We start from the raw sequence: 27,823 nt of genomic DNA, 5'->3' as shown, positions 1-27,823 counted from the left end.
AATTTAGACCAAACTGGTCAGGTCCATACATTGTTAAATCCATTTTGTCTGGCAGAGCGGCACAATTGGTAGACATGGAGGGCAACGGTTTCCACAATTTAACCAACTTGGATCAACTCAAGAAATTTTATGCCTAGTTGCATGGGTTCATGACCTGATAGAGCTACGTTTGGCCTGATTCCTTTTTAAGGATACGTAGGCAACCCCTCAAGGGGGCCCGACCACTTTAAAAAATAAAATCCTTCCTCCGTCGATCAAGTACAACACTCAAGACAGCAAAACGGAGCTAAAATCAAGAAAATCATGCATTGCGCCAGTTTAGCATCCACCGCGCTACGTCAGCTGCCACCGTCGCACGACAAAATACCCTGTGGCACGGCAAAAAAAATGTCGTGCCACGTTAGCAACCACCGTGCCGCGAGAAGAGTTACTGTGTCACGACAGTTTTCACCGTGTCATTTCCAGCACAAAAAAAAAGGCAAACCTTCCCCGCGTCACGGTACTTTCCAGCGTGACACGGTGGATTTTTTGCGAATTCCTTTTTTGTTACTTCTTCGACGGTTGTTATTATTCTTCCATTGCGTCCGACTTCTTAACTCGGATAAAAAAAAATAAAAAAAAGGGTCATTGTAATTTTTATTTAAGGCGAAAATAAATATGCTATTATTATTAAAATAAATGTGACTACAATTATTGGCACCATGCGCCTTATTTAAAAATTAAAAAATTATGAATCATATAAGCAAAGAAATATTTATCTAATCCTTCTTCACTTTAGGAACCTCCTTCTCTTTTTCAAATAGGTCGGCCTTCACCATTAATGTGTCTTTTGTAGCCCGAACCGTCACACCTCTAGTTGAATTTTCACCCCTTCCACCTTTCTTAGAATTCTTCGATTGCTTCTCTCTATAAACCATCTTTTCCTTACCCTTTCCTTTCACATAATTTTTCTTTTTAGGCATAATAGGAATCTTAAACTCAATTCCTTGTGTTCTCGGACCTAGACGATCTTTAAGAGTCGCCTTCTTACTTCCAAGACGTCCCTTCACATCAAAGTTGCATGATCCGACTCGATCCCTTCGGCTTCTAGGATTCAACCATGCCTTGTATGCACTTAATAAGGGAGGAGGAGCTTGGTTGCTCGCAGAAACGGTCCACAAAGGTCTTCCAATCCAATAAGTCTCGTACTTGTGAACGTTAATTTCATGCAACGGTACTTCACGAGGACTATCGTTATAGCGTGGAACTACTTGTTCAAGCCAATATTGTCGCATCAATCGAGAAGGACAATAAAAAGTCAATTTTGAAATACTAGGAACGCGACAAATAGGAGGATCATTCGTACCAACCATCCTAGTAAGCCTCCACCAAGGCACCACCCACCGAATGGAAAATTCTCTCTTTGCAAAGAAGACCTTCCAATCATCATACGACATGTTCGCAGAGTAATTCTCCTTCCTACGGACCAGATCATTGGGACCATATTTTTCAATATCGTCGGGGGCTTTAAAAAGTTCTAAACGCTCCATCAACCAAATCTGCAAAATAAATAAAAAATCAGTCAAAAAAAAAAATTGCAGAAAACCACCGTGACACGGCAGAATGCACCGTGTCACGGCAGACATGCACCGTGACACGATGACAGCTTTGTGTCACAGGGGCTAATCAGAGCGCGTTTTTACCTGCAAAAGTACTAGAGAGCCCTTCCTGGTGTCTTCCGGTCAGCTTTTGCTTCGTCAAGGCCGCGTAAAGTTTCTCCAAGGTAAGTAGGCATAGGAGATCTCCCATATTCAACATGTTCAAGCACAGACACTAAACATGCATGTCCTACCCTACCGTTTGCAAATAAAAGCTTGCTAAACATGCAAAAAATATAAGCCCTTCCAAGGTATACATGATAAGACTCAAAGACAGGGCGATTGAAATATAAATTTGCAAGTTTTTCTAAATCTACTTCATTACCACACACAATTTTATTTAAATCTGGATCTGTCAGACTCATATAGCGTTCAAAGTCTTGGTAATAATACTCACATAGGGTAGGCATTGCAATGAGATTTTTGGCAGGAAAACTAAAGATGGCACCGAATTCCTCCGGCAGGGGACAAATTTCATCATAATCAAATTTAAAACAATGTGTTTGTGGATTCCAATAATCTAAAGCTGCCCTAAGAAAATCATGTTCAATTGCTACATGCCTCAAGGCTAATAAGCCTCTGACATTAAACAATTTCAGCTCTCTTTTGTCAGCATTGGTCAAAGAATAAGACCAGTCGCGCAATGTATTATCAAAATTTTGAGACAATATTATTGAAATATGAAATTCTAATTATTTTATGTTTTGTAATTATGCATATCACGAATAAACTGGTCCTCTTTTATAGCCAAAACGTTTGGAAATACTCAAAATCTATCTTTCTATGTGCACAAACTACACCGTTGCAGAATAAGCGCACTGTAACACGGGAAATTCCGCCGTGTCACGGGAAATAGTGTCGCGACACGGCAGGCTTTGCCGTGACACGGTGTACATAGATGTGTCGCGGTGCCCACGCGTCTTCATATTTTTATCCGGATTTTTATCGTTTTCCCTTCACCATTTATCTTCTAATTTTGTTTTTCGAGAGTTTTATTCCTAATAAAATTCTCCATTTAATTTATCTTTTTTTTTTTTTTTTTTTATCTTTATTAATTGTTATTATCTTATTTTTATTTTCTTTTTATTTTAGGGGAGTTATAAAACTTGCCCCATTTTTCTTTTTTGTTTCTTTTTCTTTTGGGGAAATTGTAAAATTTGTCCCATTTTTCATTCTCCTTTTTTCTTTTGGGGAAGGTAGGTACCCTCCACTTACGATTTTTTCGCGTCATTAATAAATACACAATCACTCACAATGAGTCTCAAGCACACACTACTACACACTAATAAATGCATAAACTCTGAATAAAATATACAAAGTAAATTGTGATGCATAAACAACGTCAAGTGTCATCAACCAAAATACAAAATAAAAACCCTCGGTCAAAAATATAGAACTAGAAGAGTGAGGATCAGTGTCATCTCCAGCCTGCGATTACGGGAACGGTGAACCAAAGAGTCCCTCCATCATCCGGGTACGAGGAGTAGTATCCTTACTGGTCCCTGTAGCTCTAGTAGCAGACAAATAAAAACTTCCAACTAGCAAACGACGTAGACTGACTCCAAGAGGTAGGAAGCTCGATGGAGGCATCATCCCAGACACTGAACTGAAAATAAGCCGGGCACCGGTGGAGGAAGCGCCCTAGACAATGAAACTGAGTATAAACCCTAGTCCACAGGGGTAAGGACTGGCCTGAACTCAGGCTGTGAAGGCTAGGAAGATGAAGGTCGCTGCCACTGACCCTGAAAATGTTGGAATGGCTGAGAAGGCTAAGCATGTTGCCACTAAGCCTCCTGAAATGGGTGAGAAGGCCGAGGCTGCTGCTGAGACTGAGAATGCCGATGAACCTCAAGAGATCGTCTGCGGCGACTAGGCTCCCCCTCGTCCGAACCTCTGTGCCTCGAGCGCAAGCGAGACCTCCGTCGCTCCTAAAAGACACAAAATGAAAAGATGTTAATAGTGTAAGATACAACAAATGGTAAATATGGGGAAAAAGGTGAATATACCTCGAGAACGCCTCCAGAACCGCCCCGACAACTCGCACCACGTCGAAGCTTGATGATGTAGTACTTTAAAGCGTCAACCATCTTCATGAATCCCATCATTTCCGGGTGCGTAGGCTGAGAAGAAAGCAAAGAAAAATCAGTAACAAGCAATTTTAAAAAGGATGAATAACGTGTCAAAAAGCTTATCGGCTCAAACACATCAGGCAAAGACTAATGTGCCTATCTAAAACCCTCTGGCGCGTCAGCAATATGATCCTCAGTAATACCGATCGGTCCCGGGTAACGGACAGATTGAGGCGGGACCTCAATCTTCCCCATACGACAATTAATCGTCTATAAATACGATCGAATAATCAGGTTATTCGACAGTTTAAACAGAGACTAGCGACAAAACTCTCAAAAGAAATCATACCTTGGGAAGACGAGGTGGAGGACCCAAAGAAGGAATCAAGTCCTGTGAATAATCTCCCTCCATACGCACAAGCTCCTGCCAAAAAAAGTGTAGCGTTATCCCCTATTTATCAACTCCCTAAGCAAACGTGAGTCCAGCATCGACTCCGGCGGAGGCAAAGGCACCACAAAGCGATCAGCGCTGTGCTGACGAACAACGCACTCCCCAAGATACCAAGCAAAGCGTCCAGTACCAACAAAAATAGTACCGTACGCCGAAAGCCGCAAGGCTCGGGAAGATCAGTCATCCTAGTCCAAGGCCGATACTAGATCTCAACAGCAACCTGAAAACCATAAAAAGTTGCAATGAATGCCGAAAAATAACAACAAGGTAGAGAATAAACTGCTGCAAGATCAATTACTACACCAACAGAAGAGGTGCCTCGGTGTAGCAGCTCGTGCAACGTAGAGACGGACTCCACTCGTGACTCGCCTCGGTCACGCCAGCTAGCTCCGACAGGGAAATCATGGACCGCTCTGCGACGCCGTCGAGGGGCCAATCTCGGAAAGTACTCATAGAACCACAAGTGCAATGAAAAGTATTCTTTAAGCACATGATTTAAAAAGGTTGAAAACAAAACAAGAAGAAGAAAGATCGTCACCTCTACGACTCTTCATAAACCGTAGACAGTGACAAGGGTCTGGTCATTCAGTTGCCTACAGCCATGACGTATCGACGAGAGAAGATCGGCATATCTAAGGTTGGCCCAACTATAGGATCATATCTAGCCGATCCTGACCAAAGAAGGAAGGTAGCAAACGAGTGCACGTGAACTCCTATCAGGAGAAAGAGTCACGGAAATGAGAATCAAAATGAAGATCCGCACTCGCTGCTCAGGTGATGTCTCATCCATGTCAAAGCCACAAGCCAGAACAGAAGCCAACTCTGATCGCCCTCTCTTAGGACCACCTCGAGGCATTGGCTGAGTCTTGATATGCTAAACAACCGGACCTAACAAATCTGCTACCTCAGCCACCCCCCAAGTAAGGTCAGGAATCTGCCGTACGACTCGATCGGTGAAGCATAAGCCGCTGATCATGCTAAAATCCAGGGGGTCACTGTCATCTCCCCCCAAGAAAAGTGAAAAGTGTTGGTAGTATCCCAAAAATACTCCAACAACGCACGAATAACTGTTGGGCCATAACCCCGGGGGCTGCGAAATCCTACGACCGCCGAATAAAAATCTCCTAAACCAGCAGACTCCCACAAGGCATTCGTAACAGGATCCCTCGTGATAATCCCATATATCCGGGGAATCAAATCTCCAACTCCGGATCCATGATGGCAAAGCGTACCATCGACTATGCCGGCAAGTGGACGGTGAGAAACGTGGTTCTCACGGCAGAAAACCAACTCATCTGGAGTCCATGGAGGTGGAATCCACCTGCCCCTACTCGAAGAAGGGCGAGGCTTGGTCTCTAAGGCATCGTCGTCCATACCCTCAAGAACTGTGGGAGTGTCCACCCGAAAAGCCTGACGCCGGCCACGAGTAGAAAGATCGCGATCCCGTTGTCTAGGCATGCTATTACAAAAGTAAAAATCTAAATACTTAGCATCATTTCCTAAGTTATTTAGTTATTTATTAAAAAGCGGCTTAACAGTTACCTTAAGTTGCATTTTCTATTATACGCAAAATTTTTACCTCAAGGCTAAAAATTAGCAAAATAATGGAATTATTTCTAGTATTTAGTTCTCCTAATTGCATGATACTATGTTCTCCATGACAATATAGTACATACATAAAACAGAGCATGTTTCAAAATTGCACAAGAACGATAGATCGACACATCATGACATATTTAACAAGATCTACAACCAATATATCACCATTTCAAGTGCAAAAGAATATCATGAACAACAAGAACACTATTTCATACAAGTAGTACCAAAAAAATGGTGATTTGCTCAATTTCTCTCCAAAACACAACAAACTTGGTCTCAAATTGTCATAAACAAACATACATTCATATACAAGTCAATTCATAGCAAGAATTTTGACATGGAAGCTCAAAATCAAAAAACCCCCAATTTGATTTTTTAGGGTTTTAAGCAAGTATGGAATTTACAACAAAATTTGAGACATAAGCAAGGGAAACTTACATGGATCCTTGTGAGAAATCGAAAATGAGGAAACTAGCAAAAAATCGGAGCAAATTTAGTGGAGATTTGAGTTCCAAAAGCTCGAAAAATCGCAAAAGTGTTGTAGAGAAACCAACGCAACCACCGTGACACGGTGGCTTAATGTCGCGCCACGGTAGAGATACCCCGTGTCACGGTGAAACGACGGCAGCAGCGGCAACCTCAGATGGCAGCAACAAGAAACGGTGAAAAAAGTGGTCGTGCACAGGTACGGACGCCGTGTCACGGTGGGTACTCTCGCACGCCGGTGCTGTCAGTCGTGGCACGGTGGCCGGATAAATATAAAAGAAAAAAAAAGAAGAAGGAAAGAGAACAGTAGGACATCGAGATTGAAAATGGTGAAGAAGAAGTGAGAAAATGGGGAAGAAGCAACTAGTATTTAAAGTCCGAAATGCCGTTAAGCTACGCATTTCTCGTGCCACGAATCTTGTTATCTTGTAACGGCATGTTTGCGCGTGGCACGGTGAAAATATCCAGGCGCGTGAACAATCCTAGCACAAAAGAAATCCCCGCGACACGAGATTCCCCACCGTTTGACGGGGTCAGACACCGTGTCGCGGGATTGTCCACGTGGCGCGGTGCCCTTTTGTGCGCCATGCATTTAGTTCTAAGCCTTCTGGCAGATATTTTAGCATCTTTGACCAAGTTGGAACGATTTTCCACAATTTTTAGTCAGTTATCTTCTCACCGGAATTGCGCAGAAAATTATAAATAGTACCAAAATTACCGATTTACCCCTAACAAGCATTAGGGTTGCATTTTCGACACTTTAAACACCTAATAATATAGTCGGATAGTCAACTTGAAGGTAAATCATATGCGGCCCACGTTCGGGGATAATCGAACCATTATACAATTGCAAATTTCAGGGATTATATCAATTGTCGGTTTTCCTGAATCATGGAAAACATTATCGGTGGATTTTTCTTCAAGTATAGAAAACCGCCAAGTCGGTTTTCCTCAAGCATGGAAAACATTATCGGTGGATTTTTCTTCAAGTATAGAAAACCGCCAGGTCGGCTTTCCTCAAGCATGGAAAGCGTTATCGGTGGATTTTTCTTCAAGTATAGAAAACCGCCAAGTCGGCTTTCCTCAAGCATGGAAATCATTATTGGTGGATTTCTTCAAGCATAGAAAAATACCAAAATCATACGTTGACTTTCTTCAGGAAAGGAAAGTATCATTCGGTAGGTTTTTTCAGGCTTAGAAAGCTACCAAGTTCATCAATCGACTTTCCTCAGGCATGGAAAATATTTCAGCGAAACATCGTCCGGTATATTCCTTCAAGCATAGGAAGCTACCAAACTCATTTGTCACCGATACATTGGTGTCAGATACGTATTCTATCCTTTTACTCTTTTATTTGTAGAACTAACATTTTTCTGCAGGTATCGGCGTATATAGAGTGATTTAGGATCGCAGAACGTCTTAAATCATTCTCCGTCCCAATCGACTACTTTGACTATCGTTTTCGAAACTGATGTTTCTACAAACTCAGTCAAAGTAGGGGCTTCTGTAGACACCTAAAAATGTCTCCCCAAAGAAAATAATCTTTCACCGCTGTTATTGGTCTGGTTCAGTATTTAATCCCGAGAGTGCTTAAAAAATCGTATTTAATCAAAATCAGTTTTTAATAATCCATGGATCAGTCTTGATATTTAGTCAAAGCATAGTTTATTTTTAATTTTAACCCAAACCTTTTTTTATTTTATTTTTAATTTTAGCCCAAATCTTTTTTTTATTTTATTTATTATTTTGGCCCAAACCTTTTTTATTTTATTTATTTTATTATTTTGGCCCAATTAATAAATAATAAATCAGAAATGACCCGAAATTATCAATCGGCACTTGAAAAGGTTGTCACGGCAGTAAGCACTGTGTCACGGGATCCAATGCCGTGCCACGATGGGATTCCCCGTGACACGGTGCATGTGCTGTGACACGGGGCATCTTTGTGTCCTTTCCGCGTAAACCCTTCACGCGTTTTATCCCCGTACCCTATTTCCCGCGCCACAGTGTTGTCTACCGTGTCACGAGATTGTCCACCGTCTGACGGTGCCTGGCACCGTGTCACGGTGCTATTTTTTAGGGTTTTTATCTTTTTAGGGTTCCGTGTGTTCCCTCTACTCATTTTTTTTTATAAATACCCCCTCATTTCTGATGTACGGGGCATCAACTAATTATCTCTTTTTCTGTATTCTATGCTCTAGCCTAAACACTAGCCTACCCTTCTTCTTTCAAAATTCTCTCTTCAAGCACTCCAAGGAGTCCATACTTTACTCGTGCTTTTGTCCTTAAGCCAAGGCGTGAAAGGTAAAACTGTTTGAGGGTTTGACCCCAAATCAACTCTATTTAATTTAATTTAATTATTGTTTTATTATTTTTCCTTGAAGTTACTAACTCGTTTATTATTTTATAGTTGCAATCAAAGAGAATCAAAGTAAGAATTATGTTCCTTTTATTTCTATTGGAAGCTTCTACTATAGTCGTCGACTACGGAAGACTATGGTCGACTACGCTAAGAGATTAAATCTGAACCGTTTATTGCGTTTGTTGTTTAATCTTAGCCTTTAAATATTAAATTTAAAAAAAAAAAATTAAAATCTAATTTACACATCATTTAAGTCATGACAAGTCAGCGACCAGTCAGCAAAGTGTTGTTTGATTTTTATCTTTATGGAGGATAAATTTTTTTTTTCCAAGTTATAATATTATAACTTATAAACAACCGTCTAAATAAATTATAAAATTGAAGTGAGTTGTCCAAAATGAATTAAAAAAAAAACATTTCATCTCTATTTTGATAGCTTCATACATCTTCAATGGCGCACTTCATATTTAACGGGCAATTCATCTTCAACCTTCATAATCTGATATGCTTCAAATTTTTTTTTCTTTTTTACTTGCATAATTTTATAGTTTATAATCAATTTAATCTGTTAGAACATTTTGATGATAGATAAAGTTGATGTTAGCTTTGGTGATAGGAAAATCAAGGTAAAGGTTCTAAGTATAGTTGATTTAGAAATTTCAGAATTGAACCATACCACTTCTAATGTATTGTACGAACGACTTTATTTAGAAATTTCGGAATTGATTGTTAGAAGTGGCATGGTTCATTTTGTGTTTTAATTTTTATTAGTCATATCAATTCGTGAATGATCATCCGCCATTGTTGAATGTTGAAGCTTTGTGTATGATTTTAAGTTGCCGATGGATGGAAAGATAAGGAAAAAAAATTAAAATTTCGTCAAAATATTTTTTAAAAAAAAAATTAAAGACGAAGAGATCATGGGGCGTTACAGATTGTGTGATTTTAGATTTTTAGGTAATTTACTACTTTACTTTCTTGCTTTAAAAAAAATCTATTGAGCGTTATTTTGGGGATATCCTTAATTTTCTCAACTAAAAAAACGTGGATGAAAAAAAAACTTAGAAAAAACTAGTTGGCTAATAAAATACAATTATTTACCAAAAAAACAAAGAAAAAAAAACCGTAATTTTTTTGGGAAAGAAAAGAAAAGTGTCAATCAAGCTTAGTTTTCCTTTCCTAAAAAAAAATAGGAAAAAAAAAGCTTAGTTTTCCTTGAATGAAGGTGAATTTTTTACTTAATTTATCTTTGATTATTATCTTTGCCAAAAAATATATAATAAAAAATGACAATATTTCTAGAATTGCATTAATAAGTGTTGATTTTTATTCCCTACACTAGATTAGGCTCGTGCGATGCACGAGTTTAACAATAATTTATGACTCTAACAATATTTTTTAGCTTATTTGTGTGTAATATGTACATAGTAGAAATAATTTAAGAAAAATCTAATAAATTGATAAATTAATAAGAAGTGGACACCCCAATTCATATAATTTATATAAAATATATGGAACAAGAGAAAAAGATACTTCGTAATGTTTATAAGAAAATGAAAAAGTCCGACCTTTCTTTAATTCTCTAATGAAAAATGCATAATTAGTCAATTCAAATATAAAATCTATTAGAAAAATATATAATTAATTTAGCATTTTCAAATTTTTATTTATGTTGAAAAAAAAATTAATGATGTCATTATTAGTTTTGGAGGGAAATTTTTTTACAAGAAGTTGACATGGAGAAAGTAATGACATCAACGGTAATTACTTTAGTTATACTTATAGATTATGTAGAATTTATATTTATAAACCTACCAAAACATAGAATTTAGGACTAAGGCAACAGCTTAAGCACATCAATATATATCCTTAAATAATATATTCTCTAAATAAGATATTTTCTTAAATCTAATCTAATATATATTTAAAGGGGAGTTTTTCTCCGAGTTTTTAGAGAGCCACGTAGAATTTAATTTTCTTAGCGCTCCATGTAGGATTATAAATTTAAGTGGTAGCCAATTAAATAAGAGATTATTAATTTCTTTTAAAATTAAATAATTCAAATGCCACGTAAGCAAAATTGACGAATGAGATTTTAAAGTTTAATGAAATTAAATACAAAATATTATCTTTTGAGATTAGAAATATCATCTAATATTTTAAAACTAATATAATAAAAATTTTAATCACATAAATATGAAAAATATTTTTATATATAAAAAAAAGACTAACAAACCGTGCATCGCACGAGCTTCATCTAGTATATTCTAAATTTAAATAAGATATTCAATCATACATTGTCCAATCATTATAAATATTTAATATTGAAAAATATACTATATCTTTGTCAAATTTGCATTTAAATTTAAAAATATATACTTATACATATTTGGATTTTGAGGTCTATTCAGTTCACCTTATATTCAGTTCAGCTTAGTTCAGTTCAGCTCCAATCAGCTCAGCTCAACTCAGCAAATGTGAACAGACCCATAGTAACCTTATTTTTAACATATTAACCTTTATGCTATGTTTTGATAACAACTTATAAGGGAAATGGAAGGGAGGGAAATAGGAGGAAGGGGAAAGAAGGGAAAGTGGAGGAAATGATGAGCTCCATTTTCCCTCCAAATCTCTCCAATTTTGAAGGGATGGTCTTTATTAAAGGAGGAGGGAAAATGGATCCCTCCCTCCCCCAACATATTATCCAAACAAGGAACTTTGTCTCCCTCCCTTTCCCTTCCCTTCCTTTCCTTCCATTTTTTGTTATCCAAACATAGCCTTAATATTATTGTGCACCTGAAGTATGATGTTATGTTGAACAAATTGACCTTATATACCCTTCAATCCACAATGATGTTCCTATTTGGAATCTTTGACTTCCAAAAAATGAGAGAGCATTCTCTCAATTTCTCTCAATCTATTAAAATAAATATAGTCATGCGGAATCTAATTTGGTTCATCTTAATTGGTGTGTACATTATTAATATCTAACTTTTATAATTTTTGCTAGTGTAAAATTAAAGAAATTTTTTGTCAAAAAGGGGTAAAAACTTACGTTGATTTACGTAAACAAGAACATCATTCTGAAATAGAAGGAGTACCTAAATGATTTTTATTTCAATAGAATAACCTTTATTTTAATATAGCGAGTGACCTTTTTTATGTATTAATTGAACAACTATAGTTCGTCTAACATTAGTGACCTACAATAAATTAGTGTCATATATTTACATGGGACCTCCAAAGGGACAAGGGTTTAATTAAAATGGATATACAACACATCAATGCTTTATTTAAATCAATTTATTACTTCTATACAAACATAAGGCTATATATATTTTATGTGTGTCAGGTGTTTTAGAAAAATATGAGTACATTCCAATATTCTTTATTGGAACTATATAGTACTTCATTGGTACTGCCTAATTTGATTATAATAACATTTTAATATTCTTTATTAGGATAGCTTGTCTAACTCGATTGTAATAACATTAATAATTAAAATAGTCTTTATTGGGAATCTATAAAACTTAATTGGGACAACCTAATTTGATAGTAATATCATTCAAATATTCTTTATTGGGACTTTATAATACTTAATTAGGACTGCCAAATTTGATTGTAAAATCAATCAAGTATTCTTTACTAGGACTCTATAATACATACGAAGTAATTGAGATTTAGGACTGCCTAATTTGATTGTAAAAACATTAAATGATTAAAATAGGCTTTATTGGAAATCTATAAACGTTAATTGGGAATGCCTTATTTGATTGTAATATCCTTCAAATATTTTTTCTTGGGACTATATAATACTTAATTAGGACCGCCTAATTTAATTGTAATATCAATCAAATTTTTCTTTTAGGACTCTATCATACGTAATTGGGACTCCCTGATTTAATTTGATTGTAATAACATTAAATGATTAAAATAGTCTTTATTGGGAATCTATAAACTTAATTGGAAATGCCTAATTTAATTGTAATATCATTCAAATATTTTTTTCTTGGGACTCTATAATACTTAATTAGGACTGTCTAATTTAATTGCAATATCAATAAAAAAATTCTTTATTTGGACTCTATAATATGTAAATGGGATTGTCTAATTTGATTGTAATAACATTAAATGAATAAAATAGTCTTTAGTGGGAATCTATAAAACTTAATTAGGATTGCCTAATTTGATTGTAATATCAAATACTCTTTCTTAGGACTCTATAATACTTAATTAAAACTGCCTAATTTGATTGTAATATCAATCAAATATTCTCTATTAGGACGCTATAATACCTAATTGGGACTCCCTGATTTAATTTGATTGTAATAACCATCACATATATATACTATATTGGGACTCTAAATTAGTTAATTACGAGTAATTAAGATCATTTAATTTTTATTTTTTTTAAAAAAGAATTGTAATTTAAGTAAGCAAATCTATTTTACATTATTTTTATTTAGAACCACACAATAACTATTGGGATATCCTAATTGTATACTTTATATCCTTACTAGTTCTGAATTTAATTAGTTTCACTTAATTGAAGTATTTTAACCAAACTATTTTTTTCTTTTTTACTGAATAAAACTTATTTTTATTGATTCTCTAATATTTTATTAAAATAGTTAAATAACACCACATTTTGTATGCGGCTAGCCACACCATCTGGCCGGACAAAGTAATACCTATAAAACTGACCGAGTAACAACCATTGTAATACTAACGGAGTAACCGTTAGCACTAACTAAGTAATCCCTATCTATAACAATGACCAAGTAACTCTCGTAGCATTAACGAAGTAACTTTTGTAAAAGTTGGTGACACGATTTAGTCAACTGCGTATAAAAGTTTGTGATTTAATATATTATAAATGATCTTATTTTAAAGAGCTTTTATAACAAATTTGATGATGAAAATAGAACCGAGTTAAAGGATATTTGTTATATATATTTGTTTTATTATGATGACATCATATATAAAAAATTTTAATGATAGTTTGACATGTGTCAAAAATGATGTAAGAATGTTCTGTTTTAGTATTAGTTAGCTAGCTTAGGTCCCGTGCCATGCACGATAATTTTTAATTATTATTTATAAAGCAACACTATACAAACAAATTAATATGAAAGAGCCTATTCGCCAAAAAGGTATTCTAAAGTACGCATTTGCTTATATACTGTATTTTGTAAGGAGTCTAAGGACAAATTAAATCTTTTATTTATGTTAAAAACTATGCCATTTTTGTTCCTTAATAAAGCTACATAACTGTTAAATCTTATTCATTAACAATAAGACATATTTGAACGGAATAATTATCAGATAGTTATTATTATTATTATTATTATTATTATTATTATTATTATTATTATTATTATTATTATTATTATTATTATTATTATTAAGAGAGCCACAAGGGCAGGTGATGAGAATCGATCCCAAGATCTCTTGGACCCGGGAGGGGAGCTCTAACCACTTGAGCTATCCTTCACTCTCGTAGTTAATATTTAGGGTCTGTTCACATTTACGGAACTGAGCTGAACTGAACTGATTGGAGCTGAACTGAACTGAATTGAACAGAACTGAAATAAATATTTTATGAGAGAAGGAAATTAGGAGTTGAAATAAATTGAACTTATTGGAGCTGAGCTGAGCTGAGCTAAACTAAACTAAACTGAAATTAAGTCAATATGTTTAGCATATTTGTAGGAGTTGTATTGTTGAATGTATCTTGTTTCCTTATTTAGCTTAATGACCCTACGTTTTATCCTAGGCTCTTGTATATATTAGGAGTATCCGTTTGATGCAACACACACAAAAATATAGAATATATTCCCTTCCTAATTTCTCATATTGATCTTGATTCAATTCTAGCAATAATAAGTAAATATTTAATAATTCCAATATTTATTTACTACAATTTTTTCCTTATGAATTTATATTAGGAATATTAGTTAAGCACAATAATATATCTTGAGTGGTAAAGAGAATATTCAAATAAAATCTATATATACACTATAATATATTTTTTATTCTAAAATTCTAATAATAATTTTCATTGTACCTATTCCAATATATAAACTATTTAGTAGAATCCAATTATACTATAAAATTTGTATTGTCTTTGGAAATTATAGAAATGTATTAATCATAAATTGGAATAAAAATGAATATAATATAATATATATACTATCAGTTTGTAGTCTTATCATAATTTACTTCATTAGGAAATTCTTAATAGTCCTGTTTAATTTTCTTAATTAAAATATTTTATTAATTTTAAGATTAAAAAATATATTAAAGACACACCAGGAGATGACACATGTCATTGTTGGTGTGTTTTTTAGTATATAGTTTTTGATAGATAGATAAGTGATAAAAAAAAATAATAAGAATATTAATATTCAAATACATGTAAATAAGGTGTCAAAAAATCATATTAATAAGTATTATTAAAATAATTTTTAAATTAAAAAAGTTGAATACAACTTTGTTTTAGGCAACTAAAATTATTAACATATTATTAACATTACATTACTATAACACTACCCAACTAAAACAACATATTTTTTTTACAAAAAAGTAGTGGAAATAAAAAAAAAAAAAATTTAATATAAATAAATGATTCTATGGATATTCAAGTACAATATATAAATATCCATTCCAAAAAAAAAAAACAATATATATATTTATAAAAAATACATTTATACATGCCTAAAAAGTATGACATATACAACAATATAAGTATATCTTAATTTAAACACTAAATACACTAATTTGGTATCTAAAAAAAATTCAATTAACATAATTACAAGATTTTAACAAAATTTTGTTTGTATAGATTAAATTTTTTTTTTGGTGAAAATATTTTAGGTATAGATAAATAAAGATAAAAATTCTCTACCTTAAAAAAAAGGGATAAAATTTCTCAAAACAAATCCTCAATTACGCTTAACTTCCTAAAAAAAAACAATAAAAAAAATATTTACTTCCCTTAAATCCTCAATTGCGCCTACTAACTGAATCTTTTTTTTTTTTTTTTGCTTTTGTCCCCCTTTTTTTTTACCTCATTTCCGTTTTATTTATTTATTTATTTATTTTTTAAATACAGGCTACAGAGAATTGTTTTTAGAGCTTTAAAGTTCAACCTCAATGGTGATTATGATTAAAAAAAACATCAAGTACCATTTTAGACCACATGATTATTATACATGAACATGATACATGAGTTTAAATTGCCTTTTTTAATAAGCTACATTCAGATTAATACCCCTTGAAATTTGATTTAAAAGAATTAATTTTAAAATGTAGGCATAGTTATGATAATTTGAAGTTGCTTTTACAAGTTTTACATAGATTTTCGTAATTTACATGATTTATTGTTGGAGGGGGAAGGTAAATAATGAAGTAAAAAATGGAGGTTCAATGTTAATGTTAACAATATAAATTAATAACAGCTAGAGTCACGATGGAGGCCGAAGATTTTTAATTTTTTTATATTTGCTATACTTCTTGGTTAATCATGTTTAATTAATATTGTATAAGTTAATCAATCTTACTTTTACATTCTCAATAAATCAACCAAAGATAATATTTTTTGTTAAAGATGACAGAGATTAATTGAAGAAGAAATTCAATTCAATTCATACAAAGGTTAATAATAAAGGTTAAAGATTATATAAGTTGAAAATGAAATATTTAAAAATATATATATACATAAAAAAGAAAAAAAAATCAATTTTAAACAAAAAAAATAATAAAATGTGTAAAACCAAAATAAAATAACCAAACAATCCCTTGATGACTGTGTAGCATATGTGTTAAATTGAACAGCTACGATTAGACAAATAATATATCAACGGTTTAGATTTAAAATATTACCGTAGTCGACCATAGTCGTCCGTAGTCGGTGACTAAGCTAGAATTTTTATATTTCTATTATTTTTCTAACGATTTTATATTGTTGGATTTGTTGTTAAATTGCTTCCAATATTAATGCTAATTTTATTATTATGATCACCATATTGCATGTTTGAAGGGAATATGTAATTGAAAATCACGTCTAATAAGATAATTTGGACAACTGGTTTAGGATCTATCCTTTTTAATCTTGTTATTAAATCAACCGATCACGATATTTTAGAATTATATGTTGCATTAATATTTAACCAATTTCGCTTAATAATAGCTTGGAGCAAATTGAATATTTTGTTTGTACGCCTTTGAGATCACAAGAATCACTTTTCACTATAACAATCGAGTAGAGGCCAATACGGGCGAATGTGACTCCATAACTCACATCGTACCATCATCCCCGATCCTCCTTTCGTGGTTTCGAACCATATGGAGTTAATAATCTCATGGATTATATATGGGGTGTAACCTTCACGAGTCAATCGTTCGTTGTTGCCTATCGTTGTCCCTTTCTCGTGGTTGCCTTATAATGATCTGTGAACGGTTTACAAGTTCCTTAAAAACTTGTTGGTGGCTCATGTAGGGAATAATTTCAAGCTTTTAAAATCCAACTAGCTCGAACCCCACTGTGATCATACACTAAAGTACGGTGGCGTCCAAAAGGGAAGAAGATAGAGCAAAAGAGTCGCCAACAAGTTTTTAAGGAACTTGTAAACCGTACATAGGATGAAGGTTACACCCCTTAACGATCCAAGAGATCGTCAACTCCATAAGGGCATGAACAAAATAAGGGTCCGGGGATGAAGGTACAAATCCAACCTAAAAGAGATTGAACCTGCCCTAATAATAGGCCTCTACTTTATTCTGATCGTATTCATGTGCGCTTTTTAATTAACATGCAATCAATAGGATTAACCCTAAACCTGTTTAATCTATGTTGGTTGAATATTAATGCACAAACAAACTATTATTGGCGATCACTTGAATTATAATCAAAGTTAACCTAACAAGATTATTAATTATCTTATTAAGCGTGATTACAAGTACCAAATTCCCTTTAAGCATGCAATGAAGGTGATCAAGCAATAAAGAATAAATCAAGCAACATAATAATCAAAGTATAAAATATAATCATGATTATAAAATTATAACAATGAAATAATCATCATAATAACAATCATATTAACCATAATCATGTTCATGTTAATATTAAAGCATAATAATAGCAAGATCCTAGGCATGATACTAACAAGATTAATAACAAACCCTAGCATGTCACTAAGCAATAAAAATCAAATCTTTAACCCTAACATGATACTAACAATAATAAATATTAGGAAGAACATAGGAAGCATCGTAACAATCATATTTAATATTAAAATTACCCTAGACATGATACTAGGAACATCATAATAATAATATAAACATGATTTCTACATCATAATATCAATTAATCAATTAAAGTACTTACTTTGACGCTTCGTACCTCTTTCTAATAACAAAATACACACGTTAGTAATTTCAAGGAAAAATAATAATCAAAGCAATTAAATTAAATAATTGAAATACAGATTTGGGACCAAACCCTCAGAAATTAAAACCTTTCACGTCTAGGGTGAATGTAACTTCGAATATGGCTAGGTGTTTCTAGATCTTGTGAATGCGGAATTTTGTATGAAAAGCAAAGAATGAATTGAATGAATGAAAGAATGCTAAAGAATTAATGATTGTTGATGAAAGCTTGAGAATGAAGAGAATTCATTGTAGGTGAATGTAGATGATGAATTGGTGAATTGGTGAATGAAAACGGAGTTTTTGATACGATATTTATAGAGAAAATTAGCCAAAAAAGATAATTTAACAAAACAGAGTCTAACGTACACAAAACAAGGTTGGCGCCAACCCTGGCTAGCGCCTGGCGCCAAGCCTGGTTCCAGGCGCCAATGCCTGGGGTTGGACGCCAAACTGGATTTCAACGCGTTTTCGAAAATCTGATAAATTTCCTGTACTGGAGGATAAAATAATATAATTTCTTCGAAAATGCTATTTGATTTTGATTAAAACTCTGAAAAGTCAACAAAGTCAACTTATCAATGCTAATTGAATTAGGAATGAAAAGAACCTTCTAGAAGATTCTAGAAGACCAAAACTATTCCTAATTGCATTAGGAATGATACATCATATTAGGCCCTCCCCTAGATCATTGGGCCGTACATAAAGCTCAAATCGGGCCCAGTTTAGTAAATTGGCCATAATTTCCTCAATATTCATCGGAATTGGGCTTATAATATACCGTTGGAAAGTTCTTTGCAAGCCCCATCCAACTACACTACTATTGAACCCATATCATGGACCAACCAAACTTGATTGGCTGTTTTCTTAAAATAAAGTTTTCAAAAACAGAAGGAAGAAAAAAGAAATAAAAACTTTCCGCAACACTAGACCTTCCACACTTTCGTTTCATTCGATTATGATTCGACGTGAAAGGTACTCATCACTGGGTTTGGTTTTGGGGAGACACAAATGGGTGTCTACAGCTCCCTACTTTCCTTGTCCCTAATCGTATTATGTCAATTCCCACTTCCTATGAGTGCCAAGCATATTCACCATATGCTTTAACGTAGGCGCACTTCAAACGACGCCTACAGGTTCCAATTAATTTCAAACCAACCTGTTCAATGGAGATTGATGTGAGAAATTTTGTACATGTCTACTCCCCTTCTGTTCTGTGCTCATCCCTATTTCATGGTAGGGGTCCTTTTTTTTGTTAGAGGGTTGTATTTTTTTTTTTTTTTTTTTGTAAGTGTAGCTATTTATTTGGTAGGGACTAGAATATTAATTTAATTGAATTATCTGGTAATAGAGGTGGTATTATTTTATTGGTTTTCACTAAGTTGTACTCCCTTTGCCCCAGCATACCTGGGACGTTTTTAACTAACATATAAAAAAACATAATTTATCATAAAATATGTTGTTAGATAGGTGTTAATGTGAAATTTCATAATATAATTTTTATAATAATTTCCATTAATGTTTAATTATGTAAAAATAAAATCAAAATAGTGCATTGACATATGTGCAATGTTGATTGTGTCAGATATTCTAGGACGACGGGAGTATTCTTACAACTTTCCTCCTTTCCTACTGCTACATTACTTCGCACTATCTTGGTCACTTTTTTTTTAAATCATCTTGGGTCACTAATATAAGATTTTTTTTTTTTAGTTTTTCTTACAAGGGTGAACCTCTTCATGATCTCCGCCACTATCTCTTACCTTGTCGCCTTGTCGGCTTATCCACATCCACTATTTATTCTCTCATACCATTTCTTAATTGATTTTTATTACATAATTTATTTAATTAATCAAACTATGAGATTTACTTAAAGTATTTATATAATTAATAGAGGATTTGATATCTAAATTGTATCATAAAATATAGATTATCATCCATTGGAAAATAGATTTTAGAAGGTAGAAAAGAAAGTGGGTAAAACCATAAAAGTATAAACAATATTATAACAATGTTGTTGGTATGTGTGTTAAAAAAGAAATGTTGTTGGTATGATAAGTTTTTTTTTTTTTTTTTTTTTTTTTTTTTTTTTTTTTTTGTTAAAACAGCTTTTTATTTTTACCTTAACATTGTATTGGTTGTAATATTGCTCTAGAAACTATAAAAGTCTTTTTTCTCTTTTTAACCATCTTGCCCACTTTGGAGGCGGGCATCGTCTTTTTTTTTTCTTTATCTTTTTTACCAATTCAACCAAAGAAAGTAGTCATTATTTAAAAGAGGCGAAAACTTGTAGCTCAATGACAACAAACAATTGTTCCTTCTAGCTTGGACATGCGTCGTAATTTCAATGAATCACCCTTTACAATCATGTCTTATGTGCCACCTTTATTTTTCTTTGACATCCAAAAGGTGTCATTTACCTTAAATAGGCAAAAAAAAAATATATTTTATAACACTAGCTTCCATCTCCTTGTGTGCATCTTCTTCTCATTTGACCTTAGCTTAGCTTGGGAATTGAGGCATCATTTCCTAAAAGAGAGAACTGTCTCATAGAGGTGGCAATCCTGACCTGACCCGAATGACGCGATTTGTGACTCGAAATTGACCCAAAAACATAAACCCAAAATTAACCAAAACACACAGCTGACCTGACCCGACCCGACCCACACCCGACTCGAAGTGGAGTTGTCCGAACTTGACTAGATGCCCGAATTGACCCGAATCGAAGTTAACTTGATACCCAAATTGACCTGATCTGAAAGTGACCTGATCCGAAACCTAAAGTAACCCAACACAATTTTGACCCGAACGGACCCGAAACACAAATTGACCCGAACTATTCTCGAAATGACTTGACCCAAAATTAAAATATACTCAAAATGACCTAATTGATTTAGGGCTTAATTACTTACCCAAATTAACACTTATCAAAAATAATCTAAATTAACCATTATACTTCGTAGTATTGTGTGTATAACACTATTGAAATGTGCATGTAATTTAGTATCCGTGATTCATAAAGAGTTCCATTTGATTAGGAACATGTGAACTGCTATAGGGCATTGCTCCTTTTTTGACGACATAAAAGGACGATATTGAAGCTTTAGCAATGGGTTTAGGACGATGGTAGACAACAACGATCGTACATTGGAGGCATCGTCGGAGGATTTTGTAAATTCTCGGTTGTTTTTTTGAAATAAAAAAAATCCGCCTAAAATAATAGGATCCACTGATCTGCTTAAAATTTTCGGAGCCACCTTTAAAAATTCCGGAACCACCTAGGTAGATCCGGAAATTTAAGGCGGATCTCCACATACGCCTACCTAGGTGGATTCGGAAATTTTAATCAAATTTATTAATGTAATCTTTGTATTATTATTATATTTTTATTGTGATTATTACTAATTTTGTGATAAATTGATTTATTAGTATTATTATTGTTGTCGTGATCAATGTTGTAATTATTTGTTGATATCAGTTATTGTTGGTTTTTTTTTTTCTTATGTGATAATTGTTGAAGCACAAAGGTTTTGATGATGAGGAACTTAAACTAAAGCAAACTCAACTAATAAAGGTTTTCAAGTGTTTGATTAGTTTAGGTGAAGTTGATCGTGGTGATGGAAGAAGTAGTTGGAACTAAGAAGACATGAAAAGATCTTTATTGAAGGAGTTAAACAAATCAGAAGAAGAGTTCTCTAAGAAGAACTAGTTCTCTAACAAGAACTAAGTTCCCTAACAGGAACGTTCCCTAATAGGAACTTAAAGACAGCAAGCTTAAGTTCTTTGGTGGAACTTAATAAGCTTGGAGCCCAAGTAATCTACCTGATTAAAAGCGCGGCGCAACAATTATATTTAGTTAAGGTTTTTATCTTCTAGATTATTGTTAATATGATAAGTAGGTTATTGCGCGAAATTTATTAGAAGCGTGACAAGTTGGCTTGGTAAATAAAATAATATGGAAAATTATAAAAGATAGACTTTAGGAAAAGACTTTCTAAAAAAAAGATTGTTTTCTTTAAATCAGTTTATTAAAAAGATAAATCTTTTTAATAAATATCTTTTTAATCTTATTTTCCGAAAATATTTTATTCCGCTTGATTTACATAAAACCGTGTTTAAGGATAAGTTAAGTTAACTTATTTATCTTTTAGAAAACCTAATTTCTATATGAGTGATACTTGTATAAATAGTAGAGAGCAAAATGGTTTTAGGTTTTTGTGAGTTTATGCGTGGAGAAATCACAATGCTATAATTGAGTAAGTTTACCAAGCTTGTAACTTGTCATATTAGTTTCGGATTTCGTGCATTGCTTAACTATCATACTAGGTGTCGTTCACTTGTATTGGGTTGGGTTATTTGGGTGAGTTTATTGTTTGCTTTACATACAGTTTTGTAAGCTTTGAGGTGAGGCTGAGAGTTGTGTACTTAGGTGGTGCAAGTAGTTTGTACTTTGGCAGTACGTGTAGTACTTTGGTGGTACGAGTGAATCTGATTGTGGTACTTAGATTGGGTAGGATAGGGTCCTTTCAAGTAGCAAGTCCAGTGAGGATCTTGTGAAAATAAAGGTCCGTGTCTAATAGGTTGTAACTTGGTGTTTGCCCTATTATAGTGGAGTTTGTGTGTTTGAAATCCCTAAGGCAGGGTCGAGGTTTTACTTCCAGTTAGGCCCTTGAAGGTTTCCTCGTAAAATATGTGTGTTCTAGCAAGTTCCTATATGCATTGTTTATTAATCCGCAAAAAGTAATCATTAGGAACTCAATACAATTCACCCCCCCTCTTGTATTAATCGTCTCAACTAACAATAATGTTTTAAATATATTACATTTATTAATCTTATTATTTAAGTTGTGATTAGCGATATTATTAGTATTATTATTGTTTTAAAAATATTGTTATTAATATTATAATAAAAAAATAATATTGGAGAATTTTGTGTGTTTTATTTAATTTTTAAAGGATTTGGAGTCTGAAGACAGCGGTGATGGTGTGAATTATAGTCTGAAGACCTTGGGTAAGTCATGAAATTAAACTTATTACGCTTGTTGTGAATTACACGTATTTCAACTTAGCTTGTAGCGTATTAATAAATGACCATTTATTTTGTGCAGAAGATCAATGTGACATCAGGCAATGCAGGTAGTTTCACTTGCTTCCAGAACCAATGGTGCCTTACGTCACGACATGGAAGGATGTCATTGGTGACGGAAACTGTGGCTTTCGTTGTGTGGCTGACTTCTTCTATTGGGTGATGAGCAATGGTTTACCGCTTGGGTTACAATAGCAAATGAGGTCACCGCTCATCCAATGTTCTACGAAAGGATTTACGGGATTTGAAGGGTAGGGTTGAATATAGAACATATTTCGATGGGATGGTGAGGCGGTTGATATACTCAATTTACATTTCCATGTCAAACTAAGCATATCATGCTATCAAGCTCCTAAATCAAGGGTAGTTAATCCTATCATGAAGAACTAACAAGCAATTTCATACAATCAATTTAATTGCAATACAAACATTAATGCTACTCCCACATTTTCATAACTAACCTAAAAGGTTGAGCTTCACCCAACCCCTAGCAAGAAGACTACTCACAACTCATGTTCATCAACATGCAAACAAGTATTAGGGTTCTAACTACTTCAATAATTGGGGAAAAGTGGTTAACAATTGAAATAACTATCATCCAATAACAAATTCTCAAGAACTAAGGGGATTCAAGTGACATGAAAGAACAAATAAAATCATAAATTAATTAGAGAAAAGTAGAAGGAAGTTACTAATTGAAGCTTGAAAATGTTGAATACAAAGTGCCAAATTTATTACAATGATTAATTTTGATAAAAACTAAACTAAATTAACTAAGATTAATGTTTCAAACTAAGAGGAGTTTCTAAAAACTAGGTTATTTCTGTCTCTAATTACAAATGAGCTAAAGGGGAAGTATTTATACTCTCCGAAAAACATAGGGAAATCCGTCAAAAGAAAACGGATTCCTAGCGAGGAGCGCCCGCTCAACAATGAGGAGCGTTCGCTCCATACTGCTGCACGCCTGCTCCTCCTACTTCATTGAAAAGTCAGATTTGAAGGTAACAAGGAGGAGCGCCCGCTCCCCTGTTCCATAGCATAGGCAGTTTTCAAGTTCAAAGGGAGGAGCATCCGCTCCTGGTCAGGTGCATGCCCGCTCCTCACAAGCTCTGGACTTGGGCAGAATGTTGTTGAAGTTGAGGAGCGCTCGCTCCAGGAGGGGTGCATGCCCGCTCCCCCTGGAGCGGGTTCTCACTTCTTTGTCTTTGAGCCTTGAAAGTTACTCCATGCTTTTGAGTGCTTGTCAAATTGAGATATAGTACCTGCAAAACATAGATAAACACAAGCAAAGAAGGGGCGAAGCCGAGATACAACATTTCAATTCAAAAAACGGGTTAGAAAGAGGGGAAAAGATTACAAAATCGGGCTTAAATCAACACTATAAGTGGTCAAATAAACCACTTATCAATAGATCCGCCTGAAATTTTTAGATCCTCCTTGGTACTTTCGGAATTTTCAGGCGGAGCTTCACTTTTTTAAAAAAAAATATTTTTATAGATGAAATGAGTGTGAAGTGAGTTGTGATTTCAGGAATGAGTGTTGTGAGTGTCGTGAGTATTTATTTACAAGGGGTTAATACGGAAGTTTATATAAAAAATGCGAGCAATGCCTAGTAAAATGGGAGCGATGTTTAACAACCCCCAGGAACATTGTTGTTGTTATTATTACTCTTAGCCTTTTCTTTTAAGGGTTACATTGAATTTTTTTTTCCACTATTTACATTATATAATTTGAATTTCTGACCTATTAATCAATGATAGTGATCATACATATGAAACAATACAATCTTGTTTATATAGTACTGTTGGAATTGTCTAATTAATATATTATTAATATTTAATTATTATACTTTATACTTATTGATAATTATAGTATACTTACTCTATTCTTTTTTATTTGACCTATTTCATTTATTACACTTGTCAATGCATAGTTTTAATCATCAATCACTTAACATCTCCATAAGTAAAAATTATAAAAGTTATATATTGTGATAGTACTTATTAGGACGATTCTAACAAGACCTCACATGAATATGTTTTTCCTTAAAAATGACTCATAAGAGACGGTCAAATGAGGGGTGGTGAATAGTGTAAAAGTCAAAGCGGGTCAAGTAAAAATGAATAAAGGAAGTATTATTAGTTAAATTTTTACATCGACATAGACGAAGATTGACCTGACCCGAATTGAACTGACCCGAACGCAATCCGACCCGAGTTTGACCCGACCCGAACTTGACCCGATAATTGGACCCGAAGACTAACCCCCGAAATGACCAGACCCAAACTCAACTCGACCCGAACTCGAGTTGAAGTGTTGACCCGATACCCGACCCGACCCGAATTACCATTGACCCCGACCCGAACTAACCCGACCTGCTCCCGACTCATTTGCCATGTCTAGTGTCTCATACATTGTTCAAGGGTATTCAATTGTGTGTCATTAGAGACATTACTATATATAGAAGATTCAGTAGTTCAGTACTAGTAAAAAAGCATTTTGGAAGTGGAAAGTAGAATATTCCGATAATGAAAGTAAAAAAGGCATTGAAATGAATGAAATCATAGAAAGTTATTGACCCTAGTATCCCTATCGAGGTTTTAAGGAAAGTTTAGTATTGAATGGCTAATAGACATGTTTAACAAGGTTTGGAGAAAAAACAAGATTAGAGGGATAGCACTATGGTATCGGTTTATAAGAACAATGGGATGCTCAAAACTGGTCAAACAATCCGAGGTATAAACTTAATGTGCAACACCATGAAACCATGGATAGAATGATAGACCTTAGACCATGGAAGTTATACGTGTGACAAAATCGTACTTCATATCATTGAATAAGGCTTTAATTGTTTAGTGCTAGTTGTTGTTGTTGTTTTCTTAATGAAAAATATAAGTAAAATCGATTTAAGTTATTAAAGTTTATGATTTTATACTAAATAGTTATTGAAAAGTTAAGAATGTAAGAAGTGAGACATAATAATTAAGGAAAAATAACGGGATGTAGACATAATAGGAAAGGGATATGAGAATACGAAGTACAAAATTTGGTGCATTATTAATTTACTATACATGTATAGTCGTCGTATGTATAAATAATAAAAAGCAAGCAATTTTACATACTATAGTACTTGAGCATAAGGTTCGTAGAACCATCTGATAAATAGGTAGACATATAAATAGTTATGGGTAATAATGATCCAAGCTTGATGTAAATTTCATTTAAATCTGGTTTTGGACTAGAATAATTATAATTTTTATAAATGCACCAAACTTTGCTTTAAAGGCTTTCTTAATATAAGTCTTGCTGCTCACCCTCCTATTTCCTATCCTCTTATAGTATTTGCAAATAAGAAAATTAATATTAGTCTTCAAATATAAGCATATATATATTGATCACTACAAATGATACTTCAATTCCAATCCAATCAAACAAAGTGTACCATTAAAAATATATAGTAAGTTGATATTAAATACTCAATAGTCATCTTAAATACTCAGTAATTGATCTAAATAAGCATAGAGTATTTTAAGCGTCGATTCAAAGTGTGCCTATTTTAACATATGTGAATATGTTTGACAATCTTTGAAAGTTGGAATTGACTAATACGACAAGGACAAGGAATAAAGTAAGGATAGAGCTATCAACAAGTTTTAAGAAACTTGTAAATCGTTAACAAATTTTACCGAAAAGGACAAGACAACCACAAATTTTGATCCAGGAAGGTTACACCCTATTCATAATAAATGAGATTACTAATTCTATATGGTGAATAATCACGACTGAAGGTATAGGGATGAATTAAAGGTACGAAATTAAAATAGCAAAAAAAATTAAATAAATAAAATCAATATTAATCATAATGCAATAAAGATATAAGGATTAGTTGATAAAATGGATACATATAATTCTAGTTTCTTTCTCAATATAGTATATGAGACCGGTTTGATTATATATTGTATATTTTATTTTGTTACAATGTTAAGAGCTTAAACTTTTCAGGAAAAATCTCGTGAAAAGATAAATGATTTCTTTAATCACTTTGGATTATGTACAAAATGTCAAGCCAATAGGATACAGTTCAAAGATCAGATAAAGTATTTATGTAATCCATGTACAAGAGTTAGATTATTTGTCACATAGTTAATTAATTTTGGTTATGAAGTCTAATTAATAAATCTTGATAGATGTAAGGCTCATAACAACTACAAAGTATATTATTCTAGGTTTGTAATACAAAATCAAATCAATATACTTTTTATTTTAAATCAATCGTATCACGTCGGATTCTGGTTCTTAAGGCCATCTTGATTTTGTGCTTAACAATTATTTCAATATAAAAGCAATACAAAAGACCAAGTATGCTTCCATTAAATTCATTGGCAAAAAGGTAATCATAAATTTTTTTTCTTCAAAATTCTCCCTTCCCCTTACAGCTAGCTAGTGTCATTTAATTAAAAAAAAATTAGGAAGAGTTAATCTCTAACCAATGTCATTACTATTAACCTAAGATAATTAATATATATACAAGCTAGCAATGCATGTGTTAAAACTAGAAAGTGAATTTTTTATATATTTTAAAATTTAGTCATTTTCATGTGAGAAATATATTATACTTTATATAGGCTATATCCTCTAATAATTCTCCTATACTTATTTGATTGTTGTTGTAAATAATATTTTGATTATGTGTGTTTTTCAGAC

General features: G+C 33.4%; 1 protein-coding gene across 2 annotated transcripts; it reads right to left on the bottom strand.

Annotated features, from left to right (window-relative positions):
- Window positions 1–1,967: 1,967 nt before the first annotated feature.
- Window positions 1,968–6,740, bottom strand: LOC110712800. 2 transcript variants are annotated; one of them, XR_002509697.1, is made up of 5 exons: window positions 6,195–6,740; window positions 4,461–5,616; window positions 4,056–4,377; window positions 3,644–3,757; window positions 1,968–3,565 (listed from the first exon to the last, which is right to left on the bottom strand). XR_002509697.1 is itself a non-coding variant. In XM_021891254.1 (4 exons), exons 2-4 carry the CDS (start codon window positions 4,116–4,118, stop codon window positions 3,422–3,424), a joined length of 321 nt encoding a protein of 106 aa, XP_021746946.1. In that variant the 5' UTR covers window positions 4,119–5,616; window positions 6,195–6,731; the 3' UTR covers window positions 1,968–3,421. The 2 variants fall into 2 exon arrangements, 1 of the variants encoding a protein (XP_021746946.1); XM_021891254.1 differs by having other exon boundaries at window positions 4,056–5,616; window positions 6,195–6,731.
- Window positions 6,741–27,823: the final 21,083 nt, after the last annotated feature.

This window comes from Chenopodium quinoa, unplaced genomic scaffold, assembly GCF_001683475.1.
Source record: "Chenopodium quinoa cultivar QQ74 unplaced genomic scaffold, ASM168347v1, whole genome shotgun sequence".
Taxonomy (NCBI): Eukaryota; Viridiplantae; Streptophyta; class Magnoliopsida; order Caryophyllales; family Amaranthaceae; genus Chenopodium; species Chenopodium quinoa.
This window is presented reverse-complemented; position numbering and strand designations above follow the sequence as displayed.

Coding starts and splice junctions, on each gene's coding strand:
- LOC110712800 (XM_021891254.1), bottom strand. CDS start 4,118: ATGGAGGGAGATTATTCACAGGACTTGATTCCTTCTTTGGGTCCTCCA. Junction 3,758..4,055: donor CTCCACCTCGTCTTCCCAAG/GTATGATTTCTT, acceptor CTTTCTTCTCAG/CCTACGCACCCGGAAATGAT. Junction 3,566..3,643: donor GTTCTGGAGGCGTTCTCGAG/GTATATTCACCT, acceptor TGTGTCTTTTAG/GAGCGACGGAGGTCTCGCTT.